The following is an 18,944-nucleotide window of genomic DNA, read 5'->3' as shown; positions in this document are numbered from 1 at the left end:
CTTTTCTTAATTTTCCTTTTAATATGACGGTTTTGTAATGCAAAGTTGATTTAAATGCATTCATTGACCCAAGTATGCAAGAAGAGTTCACTAGAATATAATTTGTGCCAATCAATGTTTAACTGAAAGGTTCAAATAACATTTATGTACAACAAATTACAATATTACAGAGTATTAGGACCAGGCTAAGAAAAAAAAATTAATTACAAGAATAAAGTCATAAAGTTAGAAGAAAAATGCAAAGTAATAATAATACGTAAATAGTTGTACGACAGTAATTCAACATAATATAAGAGTAAAGTCATAATGATACAATAAACTCGCTGTCGTACGATTAATTTCAGAATTGTAATATTACGAGAATAAACTTAATATTACGATGATAAAGTCAAAGTGTCAGAATAAACTCATTACAAAATAGTATGACAAAAGGTTGACGTAATACAAGATTAAAGTCGTAACAATATGAAAATAAAGCTGTAATATTACCAGAATAGTCATATATTACTATTTCAACGTAGTACTTTGTAGTATGAAAATAAAAATATAATGCAAGAATAAACCTTAGGCAAGTAAAGTCGCACAACATTAAGTCAAAGTAATACGAGAATAAAGTCGTAATATTAGTAGAATTAAGCAATTTTATTGACTCCAACACTAAAATAATTAAAATTGATAATGTTGAGCAGCTTGTGAAGTTATACTTTATAAATAACTTTTTTTAACATAATTTTACAATATTCTTCCACTTTATTCCTGTAATATGGCTTTATTCTTATAATTAAAAAGATAAAAATAAGGCCCCAATACTCCGTCATACAACAGTTTTAACCACTGATTTAAATTATTATTGTTGTTTTTATCATCAGCGATGTTAAAAGTCACCAGTTCTGAAACAGACTTCAAGTCGCACATGATTGAGGACAAACAAGTTTACTTAAACAAGCTTATTTTTTTAATGGATCTGCAAAACTGTTTGAATTTCCAAAGAGAACTCATGTACCTCCCACCCACAGTTACCCAGTGGCAAACGTTACACAATGTTACAGAAACGTCTCCAACCCAAATAAACCTGCATGCAAAAAAAAAAAGAGAGAGAAAAAAAAAAGAAAAGAAAAATAGGGGAAAAAATAGAAAGAAAAAACAAACTCAAATATAAAGTAAAATAATCCATACAGATAAAAATAAAATATCAATAAACAGGACATATTGTATAATGCCGTTCTCTTGGCTGAAGGAGAAATTCAAACGCTTTAGATTCAGTTCTGCTTCTTAGTAACTGACAGATTATTGAGCTGTAATTTCATTGGGTAGATGTGGCTCCACCCACCACAAAGCCCCGCCCCTGTCTTCCATATAAGGCACAGGACAAAATAAACTCCCACATACAAAAGGAGCTAGCCACGCCTCTGTCACTTGGTAAAGAAGTGTAAATCAACAAATATGGTAAGATGACAGAAAGCCCACTAAAGTGTACAAAATGTTTTTCCTATTTATATATTTTCATTTTTTATAATTTTTTTTTTTTGCCTGATTTTTTTTTTGTTTTTGTTTTGTTTTACTTTGAGTTCCTCTGAAGGTGAGAACTGTGGCTGGGCGGTGTCAACGGGACAGGAGGAAGTGAGTTCAGGCAAAAAAAAAAAAAAAGGAAATATTAAAGATATGAGACAATTTAAAACAAATGACAAGAAACGTGACTGGATTTCTCCTTTTATCAGAAATAAAAATGATCATCAGATGCACGGTGGAGGAACATGAGGTGGAGAAGAACGGGGTGGGTGGGGCGTCGCTTAGACGAGTGAAGTGGTTTATTGTTTTATTCTGATAAAGAGAAAGAGTCGGTGTGAGAGAAAACTCATGAGACAGGTTAAGAGGGCGAGACAGTTAGAGTTAGCAGTTAAAGAGATTGTTTGTGTGTGAGAGAGAGAAGGTGTGTGTGTGTGTCGGTGTGTGTGCGTTAGTGTGGGTGAAACCGAGTTCTTGCTCAGCTGCAGCACTTGCTCTTCCAGCCTGTTACTCCACCTCCACTGTTGATGTCCACATTTTCACTGTTGGGCTCTTTTACAGGCGTCTGTGCAGCAAAAATAAACATCATTAATCACATTTTACCCCACAGCAGGTTTAGGTACTCACTAGTTACATTTACTTTAGTAACCTTTTGAACAAAATGTCCAAAAGTAAAAGCTTCTTGTTTCTTACTCAAGTAACTTTACTACAAAGTATTGCTTGTCCTCTGTGAGTAAACTTTCTGGATTTTCTACCCACTGAATGAAAAACAAACATTTTTTAACCACAAATTCACCAGATTGACACCTTCGATTTCTGATAAAGTTTTATATTCGAAGAAACCAATTTGAAAAAACGTTTTTTTATGTTGTTGTTTTTTATCCCCACCAGGGGGTCCTTTTTGTGGGCTCTAGTGTCCCTTTTATCACAGTAGGCTGACAGGAAAGGGGGAAGGAGAGGGGGGAAGACATGCGGCAAATGTCGTCGGGTCCGGGAATCGAACCCGCGACGGCCGCGTCGAGGACTGAAGGCCTCCAAACGTGGGGCACGCTAACCTCTACGCCACCGGAGCACGCCCCGAAAAAATGTTTTTTGCCTGATTTTGTTATTTATGTAAATAATTTTGGCTTCTGAAATACCAGCATTTCCACTTAACTTCATATTTTGGTTCAGTTGAAGAGGGAATTTTCAGATATGAAATGATTGATAAGTTGATCAGTTACTTTTCACTTCACATGATACAGAAATGTGGATGAGAGGACAAATGTAGACTGTTAATCTAATTTAATGTGACACATTCAAAATGATCCAAAAGTTTAATTAAACTCTGAATAAGCAACGTCTTGATGTGTAGCTGAATGTTTGGTCAGATTATTTAAACTGAAGCTGTAAATCCTGCCAGAAACTACACACACTCATGCTTGTATTAAGTTGTAGTAAATGCTACTTCAACATATTAAAGAAAGCTTAAAACATCAACTCCATCATCATTTTGTATCAATAATAGAAGTAATAAACTAAAGTAGGAAATATCGCAGTGATTTGGCAAATTAAAGGGATCGATATTTAAAGGTGTCCAGCATGATTTACCAACGATTGATTCTGTTTAAATATTTCTGTGATAATTGGACATTTTGCTTCTCTCCTGGTCAAATTGAAGAGTACAAGTCCAGGAAAACTCGTGTTGTCTTGGTGACAAAAGCCACCTGATGCCCTTTATGATCCCCGGACTGCGTTGATCACTTATTTTATCTGAAATATCTTATCTGAAAAGGAATGCTGGCAGACCTCCCTCACTTACCGACTCAGGAACCAACTTTCTGACGCAACAAACACAAACTTTGATGTGAAAAGCAAAAAGCAACACAAACCTTTCTGAGGATGTCTTCTGCTAACGTGAGGAAAGCCTTCTCGATGTTGATGTTGGCCTTAGCACTCGTCTCAAAAAACCTAATGCCATGCTCCCTTGCAATCTATGAACACAAACAAACAAACAAAAAACAAACTTAGAAGCCACGGATGTTGTTCAAAGAAAGTCCAGTCTAAATATAAAGTTGCTGATCCTTGGAGGGCTGAGATCATGTATCGCTGGTTTATTGCACAACATTTCTTCAGGTAAGATGGTGCGAATGAGCAGCTGATGTCTGATGGTGTGAAAAGGAAACTCAAACTGAGTAAAAGTCAAAATTTTAACTAAAAACCATCAATGACTTGAAAATATCCTTGAAAATATCCTCAAAATCCCAATTGGCACAAGAATAATGTTCTGTTTGTAACATTTAAAACATGGGGTAAACCTTTTTTTAACATTAACTGATCTATTTTAAATAAACTATTATTTTAGTAATCGATTATTCTGACGATTAATCAGATTTATTCTATAGATTTTTTTTTATTCAACAACTTAAGCCGTTTGTACAATATTACAAATACATTAAAATATGCAAATAAACAATTTCGGCCACCATTACTGATTATTTTAGTAATCAATTATTTGATTACTCTGATGATTAACTGGGTAATCCACAGATTTTTTTATTTAATCGCTTAAGATTATTTTATACAAAAAATCTATTATTTTTTAAAATGAGAAAATAAATATGTTGTTGCCTAAAATACAATAAAAGCCTTTATTTGGTGAATTTGAACCAGGTGAAGACAAAACTGCCACATGAAGAGATTTGGGTCAAATCTTTAGACAAAGGTGTTTAAATCCAAAATGTACATTAGTTTGAACTTAATTACTTCTCTAAATCTATTTCAGCAAATGTTTAATTTTTTTGAGCCTGCATTTTCCAGTTAATTAATTAATTAACTAGTAATTGATTGATAATTATTTTAATTAATCGAAATTAATACAATTAATCAGTTCAGGTCTAATTTTAATACAGCAATTCAGAAAGCTACTCCTCTATAGTGCTGATTGCTTAAGAGCTTTTTTCAACTTGAAGCAAAAAAAATAACCAATTTTTAGCTGCTGGCAACATAATTAATCACCTGTAAGATCCATTGTTAAGTGGATCCTTTTGGCAGCTATTAGCTCAGCAGTCAGTATAAAATATAAAGTTATTTTACAGGATAAACTGTAAAATGTTGCGCAAAGCTTAATATGATGCAGCAAATTATGTTGTGACAATGTAGCTGTGGATTTTAAGCAACTGAATCAAAATGTGAAAATGTTCTCATCACATTCTTTAGTTTGTGCTAAAAGACAATAATAAATGTGATAATCTCTAAAACATCACATAGGATGAACATTTTCCCAAATTTTCTGCAATAATCTGAGCTTGAAAAGTAGCAGCAACAAATCAGCCAATCAACAGAGAGAATATTGGCGATGATCGTCTCAGGAGGGTCGATCGGCTCACCTGCTCTCCCTTGGCTTTCGGTACGACCCGCTTGTCCTCCATGTCACACTTGTTGCCTAGCAGCATTCTCTCAACATCTTCATTTGCATGCTGAAAACAGAGGAAACAATGGCATTTGGTTAATTTCTTAGGATCTTTTTAAGAAGAACAATTGCAAGATTTATTTTGCTAATAAATATCCTAAGCAAAAACAAAACTTCAGTGATCATCTTCGATAATTTCCATTTAATAATCTGTCAAATCTGGACTCAATTATTGAACACTGAACTTTTTCAATGCTCAAACAGCAAACTGTGATTAGATTTATTAGTTAATCCCAAATTATTATTAAAATTGAGCAGAAAAATAAAGTAAAAAAGTGACAATAAATGACATAATTTAAACATAAAAGCCATTAGCTTTTCAGAAATTAAAATATATAAAAAAATAATAATGCTAAATAATAGAAAACAATACAAATTTAATATTTTTTTTAATCCCCAAAAATTATATAAAATCATAAACATAGTAAATCAAAATAAATAAAAATAATTTAATGGCAAATAACAAAAATATCTACCAATAATACTACCACAAAAAATAAAAAGAATAAGGTTAAATGAGAAAAATATTAATCATCATAAAAATGATCGTAATTTAAGGGTAAATAATTTAAAAAAAACCAACAAATATCAATAATACTGAAGCGACCATAAAAAAAAAAAAAAAATTAAGGGTAAATAATAAAAAACATAGGAATTTAAAAGGCTAATCATCAACATGAAAACTCTATAAATAACCTTTACCAGGAAGTCAAGAGTTTATTATTGAAGAACAAAAAACTTAGTTTTTGCCCTAATCTAACAAAATCCTTAACCTATTTGAATATAGTGTCGGAATATTAAAAAGTGTTTTAAAAATTACTTGAAATACATTTTTAAAAACTTGCAGTAAAACTTGGTTTTTAACTGTACAGAATGATTTAGCAACAGCCTGAAGCTAAAATGTCAAATCTATGTTACCTCCTTTAAATGTAACGTGTCACTGATACACTATTTTAATCTAAAAATGCCAATAATAATCATTCTTTTATAATCTGAAACCACTTGTACATTTACTGATGTTTCAAAGGCTTAAAATAAAACAGACTATTCACACTGAAGAAAGTCACCGTCACATCTTTCCTGCTCAAGTTGGTAAGAAACAGTTCAATAGTTTATTAAAATAGCTTTTTTCCACAAGATTAACAACCAAAAAAAAATAGAGAAAAGTGGTTTAAAATCTCAGCTTCTTTGGGGTTTACAGCAACAAATGAAAAGTCAAATTCTCAGCAGGAAATTCATCGTTTCCTTTCCTCTTTAAAAACAGCAACGGTGACACAAATTACAATGACAAGGTCAGATGGCCTCGCCCAGTTTGGCCCGACACTTTCCACTCCAAACGCACCAACTAGTCCTCACTGCCCATGAGCAAAGAGTTCAGGTTTAAAACAAACTACAAACCAAATCTAAACAAAACAGAGCCACTGGACTATTCCTGTTTTGTCCTGTTGGCTCCATTAGTTTCTGTTTCTCACCTCATCGATGTTGCGCAGCCATTTGCTGATGTTCTCGAAGCTCTTGGCGTTAGTGATGTCATAGACCAGCATGATGCCCATAGCGCCTCTGTAGTACGAGGTGGTGATGGTGTGGAACCGTTCCTGGCCTGCTGTGTCCCTACACAGCAAAAGCTTCACTTAGAAATGCTAAATTTATCATCAAGTAAATTCCAGATAATACAAAAAAATAAAAACAGTGGGCTGCACAGTGGCATTGTTAGTAGCACTGTTGCCTTACAGCAAGAAGGTTCTGGGTTCGATTCCCCGGCCCGGGGTCTTTCTGCATGGATTTTGCATGTGCATACGTGGGTTCTCTCCGGGTTCTCTCCGGGTTCTCCGGCTTTCCAAAAACATGACTGTCAGGTTAATTGGTTTCTCTAAATTCTCCCTAGGTGTGTGAGTGCATGGTTGTGTGTCCTGTATGTCTCCGTGTTGCCCTGCGACAGACTGGCGACCTGTCCAGGGTGACCCGCCTCTCGCCCGGAACGCAGCTGGAGAGGAACCAGCAACCCTCCTGACCCCATTAGGGACAAGGGTGTTAGAAAATGGATGGATGGATAAAATATATTTCTTTACGTCTATGAACAAAAACATACAAATTTGGGTAAATTAGACAGGAACAACTTCTTATTTTAGTGTTTTATAATGCTTTCTGAGTCCTTTATGGCATTTTTATCATATGTTGTTTTAATAGATGCACCAATCACTTCCGATCGTAGTGATTCACTGTCCGAGGTTTAGTATTGACCGATCTGATACAGAAACATAGTGAATTAACTCAAAGTGTTTCTATTTTTATCATAAATACACTGAATCACAACTTTATTTTATAACTCTGCATCAGTACAGCTCACTTAAATACACCTATAGCTTCACAAGTTCAGTCAAACATGTAAAAACAACTTGCAATGTAAATTAGCCACAGCTATAAATGTTACTAGTGTCTGTTTTTGTTTATACTTGACACTCGTCTCCACGCAAATAATGAGAGAAAGTTTTTATGTTTCACACTAAAGAACTTGTGACAAACATAAATATAGGATCCAACTTCATCAAACTGAATCATATTTTCCTAATTTAGACTATAATCAATACGTTCAAGCTGTGAGTATGTTTGTTGTGAATTGGTTGAATTAAAATTTGCTTTATTCTCCAGTTATAAAATTTCATTTTTTTAAGATGCTCTAAACTATGGGAGAAAATCCAGGAGCAAAAAATGTCCCAGTATTGCTCAAATTTAAGAAAACATCACAAATTATATTATTGGTAAATGTTGCACTGATGTCTTCAGATAAATGACATTTTCCTTGGTACTCCAGTGTCACCATCCCTCTACCTGAGCTTCTGATTTTAGCCATTAAAATCTGTATTATCATTGTTATTGTTGGTATAAAAAGATTCCCATCTTGTATGGATGCGAATTGCAAGAACATAACCTGAAAAGGTTTTCAGTGTTGATGCATCTAAAAAACTGAAAAAAAGACATTTTAAAATGTCAGGATTTCACCTGCAGAAAGACAATTAAAAATTTTTCAATTTCAGTTGCAATTTTCAGCAGAGTCTCACCTTCTAACAAGACTGTTGAGGATTATGTGACGTTTTATGTTTAATGTAACTGGACATGAGGGTTAAATTCATTTAACTCCAAGAGTAGCCCATTGGTTTAATCCAAAAGGCCAGAAGTCTCAACAGGTAGATTCCTGCAATGTTTACATGCATCCCTGCTACAACGCAGCCGAATAAAACGGCTAATTATAGCTTCAGCATGCTATCAAGTTTTGTAAAGAGCAGTAAATTAGATTCAGGGGAGTAGTAGCAAGAATGTATATAAAAGCTGAACACAAACCCCCAAATAATGGAAAATCTCTCTAAGCAAAACTGTCCTTCAAAAAGGAGCTGGTTGAGACCAAATACACCAGATTGAAGCTTTATGTCGTCCAATCTTTGGTAGAAAAATTATCCATAAAAAGATAATCATGCAACTTATTGAGCTTATTTTAAATTAGTTGTTTAATTGATTAATTGCTAAGGCTGTTGCTGCGCACACAACCCTAACTGCAAGCTTAGGGTTGAACAAGACTATTGTTCAACAAGAACAAGACTATTGTTCACCAATTAAAACATCAAAACCAGATGTTTGCCATATAGAACCAGGATAAGTGGAATAATTTTTATTGAAAGTCTAGATTGGATTTTATGAAAACATTTGGAAATATTGGACATAAACTAACCCAACTGTGAAAAAGAGAAAGCTCCAAGCCTGATGTCATACGCAATAAATCAATTAAAACAAGCAGAATAACTTCCATTATTGGTTTATTCGTGTCTCTCTGTTTCTACCAAAGACCTGACGACGAAACGCTTCAGTCTACTGTGCTGCAGTTGGAAAGCAGACGGTTTAACTCCAGCTGGAGGAAATTATCCGTAGTGGACCAACAATGATGTAGCAAATGTCCTGATGGGCTGCTGGTGACCATTTCCTGTTCTTGCATACTTGAAGGCTTGAGGGAGTTTTGTCAAACAGATGTTGTACTATGATACAAGTGAGAAACTGAAGTAGCCACACAAATAAAAAAAAAGTTGGCAGTCTACAAATAAGTTTAAAAATTATACTTACCAAATCTGTAGTTTGATCTTCTTTCCTTGTAATTCAACAGTTTTAATCTTGAAGTCTATTCCTGTAAAGAAAAACAGACGTGTCAGATGCATTTTACATATTTTAGTGAGTTTATTTGAGTGAATACACAAAGAAAATCTATTAGGGCTGAAACGATTAATCAAATTCATTGTGATTAATTGATTAATCGTCTACTGGAATATATAGCAGAAAAATATAAAAGGTATTTGGTGGGAAAAATCATATTTAGAGCTGTAATTAAGCCAAAACTGTATAAAATATATATACATTTTGCATTTGAACATATTTTATAATTTTATCTTCACCCTGTTCAGACTTACTAAAGGAGTACTTATTTTCTTATTTAATATGGAACTGAATTATTTGTATATTTGCATCTTTCAATGCATTTCTAATGAGTGGTTAAATGAAAAATATGTAGAATGTGACATTTTTATCCAAATAAACGTCAGAATTATTGATTAATTGATTACTAAAATAATTGGTAGATGGAAGCTCGTGTAGTTTTGTGGCAATTGCACGAAAACAGACGAGTCAGATGAAAGCCAAACAAAGACATTAAGGAGAAGATGAACGGAAAAAGAAAGAACGCGTTTCGATTCTGAAGTTATGCTCGTTCCTTTAACCCCAACAGTTTAGGCTGAAATCGAGGTAAAAACCCGAAAAATAATAATAATAATGCCAGAACAAGCCAATTTATTTTATTAGCCCCAATAATAATCAACGCTAATTTGGGGCAGATGCTCAATTTGAGTCAAACCTGCTTCAGTCATTTAATCTAATTCATCATCATCAACCTCATTATCATCAAATTTAATGTGCCAGTAATGTTTGATGTTGAAGATTTGGGAGATATTTATCTTTTTGAAGTAACAATGCATGATGAGAAATGGACCGAATATCACAAACTTTTAGCCAAATTCAATTTAACTGATGTTCAGAGCAAAAAAAAAAAAAAAAAGCATCATCTTCAGATTCTAGTTTTTATTAGAGGATTTTACTGAATACAGATACTAACAAAAATACTGTTTTAAATACACAGAAGATGTGTTTATATCCTAAATGAAAGCATGTACCCTGGATTAAGTCATGTTTTATTTTTATAATTATTGCTCATATTTAGTATGCATCTATGAACTTCTATTTGCCTTTCATTGCACTTCTGATTAAAATTAATTTATCAACTGAGCAACAAATAAAGCATTATTCTGGTCTATAACGTTTTCTTTTTCACTGCATACAACAAGAGGCTACAGTTTGGACAATAATCCATGCAAAGGCGTTCAGCAGCTGTTCAGTTTGTGTTTCTGATCATTTTCCACTTTCTTTGGTGATCAACTAATCAGGATGGCATGTTGCTATGGTACCAGTAGTTTCTGCTCAAATAGACTGGTAATATTTACCCACATTTTTTTCTCTTTTCATCGTGTCAAACTTTTTGCATACTTTAAATGTGTACATATAAATTTAAAAGGCAAATTAAGTGTTCATTTGGCTGCAACTAACTATTTCAGTAATTGATTAATCAGAAAATATTGGCAAAGTCTACATCCTAAAACCTTTTAATACAATATTATAAATGCATTTAAAAGATGAAAATACAAAATTAATTCCTTTTTAAAATAAGAAAAACATTTTTCTTGCCTAAAATGTGATAACATAGCATTCCTTTAGTGAATGTGAATCAGGTGAAGCCAAATTTAGGCTCAATACTTCAGGAATTTTGTCTGAAAAAAAAAAAAAAAAAAAAAATGTTGTACACTTTTTGTGCAAAAAGTGTCTAAAATATGTATAGAAATGTAAAATGTATATAAATGTTTTTTTATATTTTAATTATTTCAATATTTGATTAATCATGATTGATACGATTAATCGTTTCAGTCCTACTTCAGTCTCCACCCAAGCATATTTATTATTTTTAGCAATGTTGGTTAAAATAAACAAAAATCAAAAAATAACATTGATTTTGTAGATTTCAAACAAAATTTCACATGACAGAAGGCATTTTCTTCCTTCTGGAAGAAGTTTAAACCAAGATTTTTTTATTTTTTTTATTTATTTTTTGTTTAATGATATATAGGTATTTTTGTTTCGAGGTGTTATGATAGAATAGAATACAAATTAATTTATGGCAGCTACTTTGGGAAGAACTGTGACATTCAATTGTGATTTTCATAAGACATTTAGGTCAAATATTGCAAAATTAAGTGTTTTAAATCACTAATTTTAAGAAGTCTGAAACTGTACAGCACCAAAGTGAAATAAACCACCACTAACACCAGTTAGAAAAGTCTTCATGATTTGGTTGAGGGTCTAGTCTACGCCCTGTGATTCATTTATTCATGTGAACCTCGTATTTCTGTAAGTTGTGCTTCAGTCAGGACGTTTTCCTGGTCAAAAAGTTGAAGACACAGCTGTGTTTTAGGTGGGGTGGAGTCGCACAATAACGAAGAAACTGCCTGCCAAAATGTGACTCACCAGATATTATGGACACCCTCAGGGGAGAAGGAGTGGGAAAGAAAGTTTTAGTTGCTTCAAAAGACGCATAAATAATATAATCTGGGAAGATGTATAGAGGAAAAGGAACGGTTTTATTGATGACAGCCCATTATTTTTAAACACTGGTCTCAGCATTGGGAGGTTAGGTGAAAAAGAAACATATTCACTGGAAAATGGACATACTTCCCTAAAATAGGACTTCAATGACAATCTAAACTGAAAGAGGATCAATTCTTTCCAAACATAAATACAAGGCACTTTCCAGTTGCTGTGGAAATAAAAAAAACAACCCAAAAGCATTTTTTAAATGACAGATCAGCAGTGCAGATATTAAGGAAGAGCCAGGTCATCCTGAAGAAAGGCAGCCTGGAAAGGATAATGACGGAGGGGGTTTCCCAGCCGAGTATTTTGAGAAGCAGCTGTCTCTGAAAAGGTAAGAGACCTGGACCGGAGGAAGACAACATTCCTCTGCCAGGTTTTCAGTTCTGCTCTTTACACAGTTTTGGTCCACTCAAAGTTTGCAGCCAGGGGTAGGAAGATGATTTTCATACAGCTATGCTCAATACGCTGCAGCTAAACACCGTTTAAAATGAGTTTATATCAAAACAATAACAATCTGGAGTCATTAAACATGTGTAGTTAATGTTAATGCAGTTAATGAAAGGAGCAACTTCACCCCAAATCTTAACATTTTTATAAAGTAAAGCTGCAACTAATGATTATCTTAGTGATCGATTAATCAATTGTTTTGATGATTGATTGGATTTTTTTCTTTTAAAAAGGCACATTCTGTGGATTTTTAATTTAATATTAAAATACATAAAAAATGCAAATAAGCAAATAAATTCCTATTTTAATTAAGAAATAGCATTTTATTACCTAAAATGCAGTAAAATGTTGCATTTTATTAGGTGACTTTATATTTATATTATTCATCTATAAGCAAACATTTATTACCTAAATAAATAAATTTTGGTAAATTATTTATTTATAAATAAAGATGTTTAACTAAAGATGTTTTAATTTATTCAGAAATAAATATTTATTTATCACTAATAAGTGTTTATTTAGGCAGTTAAACATTTTATTGCCTAAACTGCAATACAATTTGTATTTTATTCTATTAAACATTTTATTGCAACGCATTGCTTTAATCATTTGTATCCGTAGTAAAAAAAACAAAAAAAAAAAAAAAAAACTTCTGAAATCAAAATGTGAAAAGCTCGGTCCTTTCTGCTTATATTTTTTACACAAATTTAAACCGGGTGAAGATAAAACTAACATTTCCAAAAGGTTTTTTATTTTATCTAAAAATGCAAAATGTAGATATATTTTTGGCTTTGTTACTATTCTGAATATATTGTTCTTTCAGCAAATTTTCTTTTTTGAGCCTATATACATCCGTTAACGATTAGTCGATTACTAAATTAGTTGATCTCAATAATTAATCAATCACAATTAATTGTTTCAGCCCCGATTCCAAGCTCACAAAATTTATTTATAGAATTTGGTTTCCATGCTGTTATTATGTTTTATTTTGCAAGTATTTCAAGAGAATGGAATGCGTTTCATTTTGCATCTTTAATATTTTATTTTGGACGTTTTTTTAATGATCGAACAGTAGACAGAAAAGTAATAAGTGAAATAGTAAGTTAAAAAAATTACTTAAGGAATCATTAGGGAATACATTTCAAATTCCAATTATTTCTGAGTGATTCCGATTATTGCTGGCAACTTTACAAATGTAAATTAAAGGTGGAACAAAGATAAAAATACAAGTTTTCTAAACTGAAATCAGCACCATGTGGGAGCAGTTTCTGCTAAAATCCCAATTTTCATGTTGCAAACAACAATCAGGGCTGAAATGCAGAAAAAACTCGAGCAGCCTTTTAGACCGAACACCAAAAATGACATGAAAGACAATTTTACACGATGAAAATGGTGGAACATTTCACACTTTTTAAAAGCCGTGGTTATAGCAGAGTATGTAAGTGTATCCAAGTGGTAAAATGTGAATTACTAATCAATTTACCATCGGTAAGTACCTAAACTTTTCCCCCAAAGCGCAGCTGAACGTGCCAGAGGGACTAATAAAAAAACACAATGAAGTTTTCTCCTTTGCACTGATTGGTAATAACTTTGAAATCTTAGCAGTGCTTATAACTGAGTTTATTGTCGGTTATACAGAGAAAATATTTATTACAACCTGTGAGTTTCTAGTTTTACACCCGAGCTGTGAGGTTATGAGAAAATGGGCCATGTCATTGCTTCTGGTTTATTTAAGTCAAACAGGTTTCAGGTGACATCTCCATCTAAACTTTTCTCTTTTCACAATTTAAACTAGTTTCACCAAACAATCAATTAAAAAAAAAGGATATGTTACGTTCAATTTAAAAACAAACGACAAAAAAGCAAAACAATGACAACTAAAACCTGTTCTGCTGACTTTAGGTTGTTGAATTCATTTTCACATTTCTATAAATGAAAACAGAAATCCCTCCTGCTGCTGCCAAGACCAGCAGGCCAGGGCCAAAGGTCACTCTTGTTCTTTTTTCCTCTCTCTGAAAAGCCTGTTGGTCTACTGTATTTAAGAACTACAACAAAGATCTTAAAGGATTGGGTTTACTCTGCCCTTTTTAAGTAATTTGAGCAAGAAGACTGGCTGTATTAAATAAATACAAAAACACAATCCTACCAAGTATTTTTGTTTCTAGTAACTTTCAGCTAAATAAACAAGGTTTCCCCCTGAAAACTTGCTAAGCCCGGTGGTTGGGAATATCACCTGATAATTATGTGTTATTGAAAGATTGGAATATTAATACCTGAACATTAACTATAAAGCCTTAAAAAAATGCTCAAATCTTAGAAAGGCTCGAAAAAATAAGGGGGGGGGGCGCACAAGTAAAGCCTGGTGGCCCGCCAGGCTTATAATACACAGGGAAACCCTGATATAGGAGTCAAAAATCTTTAATAGTGATGAAAAAGTTCTAGCTTCACTGTCAGGTTTCACCTTTAACTTTGGAAAAATGTCCAGTTATAAGAAAAGTAATCTGCCTGTGGAACTAGAACTTTTTCAACGTTAAGGAAATATTGACTTAAAACAAGCTCATATATGTCGTAAAAAGTTACTTGTAAGTGTACAAAGATATTTCTTTAACTAGACCAAAAATACTTGGTAAGGTTTTGTGTTTTTGCAGTGTAGTACAAGTCAAAGCAAAGGTGCAGAATGAAAAGCAGAAGTCTTCATGTATTGGCAAGCTCTGCAACAGCGAAGCAGTTCATGTCTCAACTACGACAAATTAATCCAACTTGGACGCCGCTGGAAACAGCTGCTTATACTCAGGATAACTTAACAAGACATAAGTTATTAAAAAGAAATGTCGAAACGAAAGCCGAGTCCAAAGGATCAGGGACAATAATATCGGAGGACTCTAATGTTTCATTACTACTCAGCGCAGGTCTTAAGCAATAAGGGTAAATGGAGGTCTTGCTTTGGCTGCGCCGAGATTTGACATACTTTGACACTTAAGTCATGCAAGTGCAATTTTAGATGCAAGTGTAAAGCAAGGTAGAGAAAAGAGGCTGATGATGCCACCTTGGAGGATTGTTTATGACTCCCACTGGAGAATCTAAGCCATTCATACACTCACAAATCAAAGCTTCTTTGCTTTTCAGTTGCAAAAAACTGTTTTAACTTGTAATGCTACATAAATTGCTTAAATACACCCAACAGTTTAGTTTGTTTATCCTTAAGAGAACAATCAGATATAATTCTGTAATTGTTATACAGAGTTTTGTTGACCTCATTTCAATGATCAAGTCATTAAGTCATCTTTGTGTCACGTTGTGGCAACAGCTACAAAGTCCTAAAGCCAGAGAACCTGTTTATGGTTAACGTCATCTCGTCTGTAGCCAAAATATTTTAACAAAATTGACTTGTTTCTTTTATCCCCCCAACAAAGTGTCCAGTGGTATATTCTGGTTTTTATTATTCAGCTATAGCTGCAAACCAAAATCAATGTCATTTATTGGCAATATTTTACAACACCAATGTGGATCTGTATGCCAGTAATACTCAACTAATTTAGTTTTATCCAAAACAAATACCATGCAAAATTTAAACTGTTAAGCTTTTTTGTATTAGGTACAGTATTTATTGACAATGAAAATGCTAATGTCTGTCTAACTTAACATGTAATATTTATAAAATGCAGGCAGAGCGCAGCTGTATGTTTCTTTCTTTGGCTGTTCTGAAATAATTCAAGTCATGGAAACTAAAAGAGCAACTCTATCACAGTGCTGCATTAGTCTATGGCAAGAACTTTAAAGGTATAAATAGTTATAACTTTAAGTATAAAAACTTTACATTTTAAAAACTTTGGTTTGCATTAATACTTATACAAAATATGACTGAAAATAAAGATTGTGAAGGTTTTAGTGGCAGATTTGCAAAACCTTAAACTGTATGTAGCGATAAGATTTATACCACTTTTATTATTACTGCTAAAAACACTCTAAAATATGTTGTATTGAATTTTGATAATTTTACCTTGACTTTGCTCATCCCTTCTTTGAACACATATTTTTTATTTGTAATAGATGCATTACTGGTTATTACGCAGCAGGTTTCACAATACAATTAAAACAGATTACTTTCTATTGTGAGTCAAGATTGTCAGGTCTCCTGTTAAAAAACACACATAGAATTCAATTTATTTGTTTACTTCCTGGTAGCAGCATAGCAAAAATATTTAGTCCTATAAAACAAGGTTTTTATTTGTCTGAATAGAGGTACAATTATTTTTAATAACCCACATAGTTTATGTTTTTACGCTATTTACCAAAAACAAAATTACTTGATAGAATCATTCTCTATTCATTAGCTTTTCTAATCCTGACAAAATCTGTATACATCTCTAAAGTGCAACAAATGATATTAAGAAATGTGGTTGATCCATTGTTTCCTAATGTATTTGACACATTTGTATACAAATCTATGCTAATACCTATGAAATCTGTTAGGAATAACGCTAATTTTTGTGATGAATAACAAGTTTTAATGTAAATTATCAAAACCGCTGCAGCTGTTTGAAAACTAAAGACATTATCTTAGCATTATTTGAATTTTATTATAATGTCCTTTAAATTCGATATATGCCGTAGTTCTTTTGAGTGTTGCTTGTTTTGAGCTTTTATACTGTGGCAATACCAGTGGTGGCTTTTATAAACGAATATACAAGAGATACTGTCTAATTTCTAAAACCAAACAAAGAATATTTATTATCTGACTGTATTGGAGAAGCTAATTCTTGTCATTTGGTTTGAGGGATACTTTTCAGAGTTAGTCACAGTATGGCCGCCCTTCAGTGCTACCAACACGTCGTTGTTAGCCACTGACATGACAAAAAATTCCTCTACATTAACCAACACTTACAGCCGGTGTGAATGTAAACTATTACAATGTTTTATTCACTTAATTAAGAAGCAACAAAAACAGGCGTTATGGATCATCTAGTAGGTTTTTTAAAGAATAATCCAAGGCCTGGAGAAACGATGCATGCTAGCAAAGCAGCTAACCAAATATGTCCTGCCTACCATTTCCAGCTGCATGGTGGGGGTCAGACGACTTTCCCAGCTGTCAAAAACCTCCGACAGAGGTCGGAAACTATCAGGAACACGTCCAACTACAAACTCAGTTGTGTGTGTCACCTGGAGTTCTTACCTATGGTAGAGATGAAGGTTGTGTTGAAGGCGTCGTCAGAGAAGCGGAACAGCACGCAGGTCTTCCCCACACCCGAGTCGCCGATCAGCAGCAGCTTGAACAGCAAGTCGTACGTCTTTTTCGCCATTGAAAAATAAGTATGTGTTCACCCAGATACAAAAAGAAACAAAGGAAAAACTAGCACGGCTACGTGAAGTCTAGTTCCAGCTCCGTGGCCAACTTGACCAACCCGCTCCAGCCCTCCTGGCTGTTAACAGTTAACAATCTGGGATTTGTTGATTAGCTTTGGCAAGCTAGTAGTAGGCTAAAATGTCACCCAAATAAGGAACCCCAAAACTTGTCCAAGAAGTTGATATATCCTGAACTGTTTCTTCTCTTACAACATGAGAACAAAAAGCAAAAAAAAAAAATGTTATCTCCTCGCGTATGATTCCTCTTTTCCACTCTCTTTTCTCCCACACAGTCGGGACAAAATGGCTTCTCTCTACGTCTCTGCCCCAACTCACTCTTTCTTCAAACTAACTGCGAGCTAATTCAAATTCTCCGCACACGCAGTCATTCCAGAGCCCCACCGAGAGCTCGACTGAGAAGAACTGGGAATAAACCAAACATGAAAGTGAATTAAATTCACTGTCTGCTAGGTGTAATTTAGCTTTTCAGGTGAGATTAGAGCAGAAATACAGACGACCGCCGTCGCCTTCGAATAGGAGCCACAGTGGCGACTCCCTGGCCAATGGACACGCCTTCTCCCACCCTTTCTGTCAAAATATAAGCTTTTGATTGGTTACTGAATCTGCCACTTAGTGGTATAACTTACTGTGATTGGTTGAAACAGTAAGGCTCTCCCAGTCAAGGGGCGTGCTTTATGTGTGACCGATAGGCCAAATGTTACTGCGTGAATCACCCGGACATTACGGCGCAGAAGTCCCTTTGCCTCCCAGTGTGATAACCCCCTACAGAGCCAACATGGACGCCAGTTTCATGCGGATCTCTGGCCGCTCGGGTGTGTTTTCATAGCAAGTTTGCACTTGATGAGGCGATCATCCCAGCTGTGAGTCAGGCAAAGTGATGTCATATAAGTACTTCGGTGTTTTTTTTACGGGCGTTTTCTTATGATGAACCTTTGGGGTCACTTAAAAAATACCGTCGGAAGACTTTTGTCTTTATTTTACAGTTGAACATTATGACTTAGGTGGAAGATTTTGCTTGCAAGTTATGCTAATCTCTTATTTCGGCGTTGAAAGTGAAAGAATAGTTTGTAAAAAGTTGTAAAATAAATTTTAATCTCATGTTGTGGTCCCAAACTCATGCACCACTGAAAGCTTACGAATCTATTATGATAAAAACTTATATCAGAATCAACCTTATTGACCAAGGAATTTGATTTTGGTTCTTTTGCTCTCAATAAAAATACATATATAAAGTTGGTGGTAAATTAAAAATAATTAGTTTGAAGAAGATATGTAAATATACAGCTTAATCAAAAAAGTAGACAAGCTTAAATGAGTGCAAATGAACGTAACATTGATTTGAGTGTTCATTATGGAGTAGAAACTGTCTCCCTGATGGCTCTTCTTTTTTGTTGTTTTTGCAAATACCATCAACTCAGTGATAATTGGATAATTTAGGTCCAGG

General features: G+C 33.9%; 2 protein-coding genes across 5 annotated transcripts in view; one reads left to right on the top strand and one right to left on the bottom strand.

The window, feature by feature from the left end:
* Positions 1-932: 932 nt before the first annotated feature.
* On the bottom strand, positions 933-18,048 carry rab10 (RAB10, member RAS oncogene family). The gene is made up of 6 exons (XM_044106253.1): positions 17,310-18,048; positions 9,068-9,128; positions 6,430-6,568; positions 4,875-4,964; positions 3,378-3,479; positions 933-2,071 (listed from the first exon to the last, which is right to left on the bottom strand). The coding sequence occupies exons 1-6, from the start codon at positions 17,434-17,436 to the stop codon at positions 1,985-1,987; spliced, it is 606 nt and encodes a 201-aa protein (XP_043962188.1). The 5' UTR covers positions 17,437-18,048; the 3' UTR covers positions 933-1,984.
* Positions 11,884-18,944, top strand: part of LOC122825124 (kinesin-like protein KIF3C) — a 30,498-nt gene continuing 23,437 nt past the window's right edge. Inside the window, exon 1 of one of the 4 annotated variants that reach the window (XM_044106249.1) lies at positions 11,884-12,020. The gene's annotated coding sequence lies outside the window, so the exon portion shown is untranslated. The remainder of the gene's footprint in view (positions 12,021-18,944) is intronic. The other 3 variants (XM_044106248.1, XM_044106250.1, XM_044106251.1) reach the window with 3 other exon arrangements.

This window comes from Gambusia affinis, linkage group LG22, assembly GCF_019740435.1.
Source record: "Gambusia affinis linkage group LG22, SWU_Gaff_1.0, whole genome shotgun sequence".
NCBI classification, from domain to species: Eukaryota; Metazoa; Chordata; class Actinopteri; order Cyprinodontiformes; family Poeciliidae; genus Gambusia; species Gambusia affinis.
The sequence above is the reverse complement of the archived record's forward strand: the minus strand, read 5'-3'. Positions and strand labels throughout refer to the sequence as shown.

Bases quoted from the DNA above. Each gene is read 5' to 3' on its own strand.
- rab10 (XM_044106253.1), bottom strand. From the start codon at position 17,436: ATGGCGAAAAAGACGTACGACTTGCTGTTCAAGCTGCTGCTGATCGGC. The intron at 9,129-17,309 runs GTAAGAACTCCA...TTTTCTTTACAG, and splicing joins AACCTTCATCTCTACCATAG to GAATAGACTTCAAGATTAAA. The intron at 2,072-3,377 runs GTTTGTGTTGCT...TTTGCTGCACAG, and splicing joins CAGAAGACATCCTCAGAAAG to ACGCCTGTAAAAGAGCCCAA.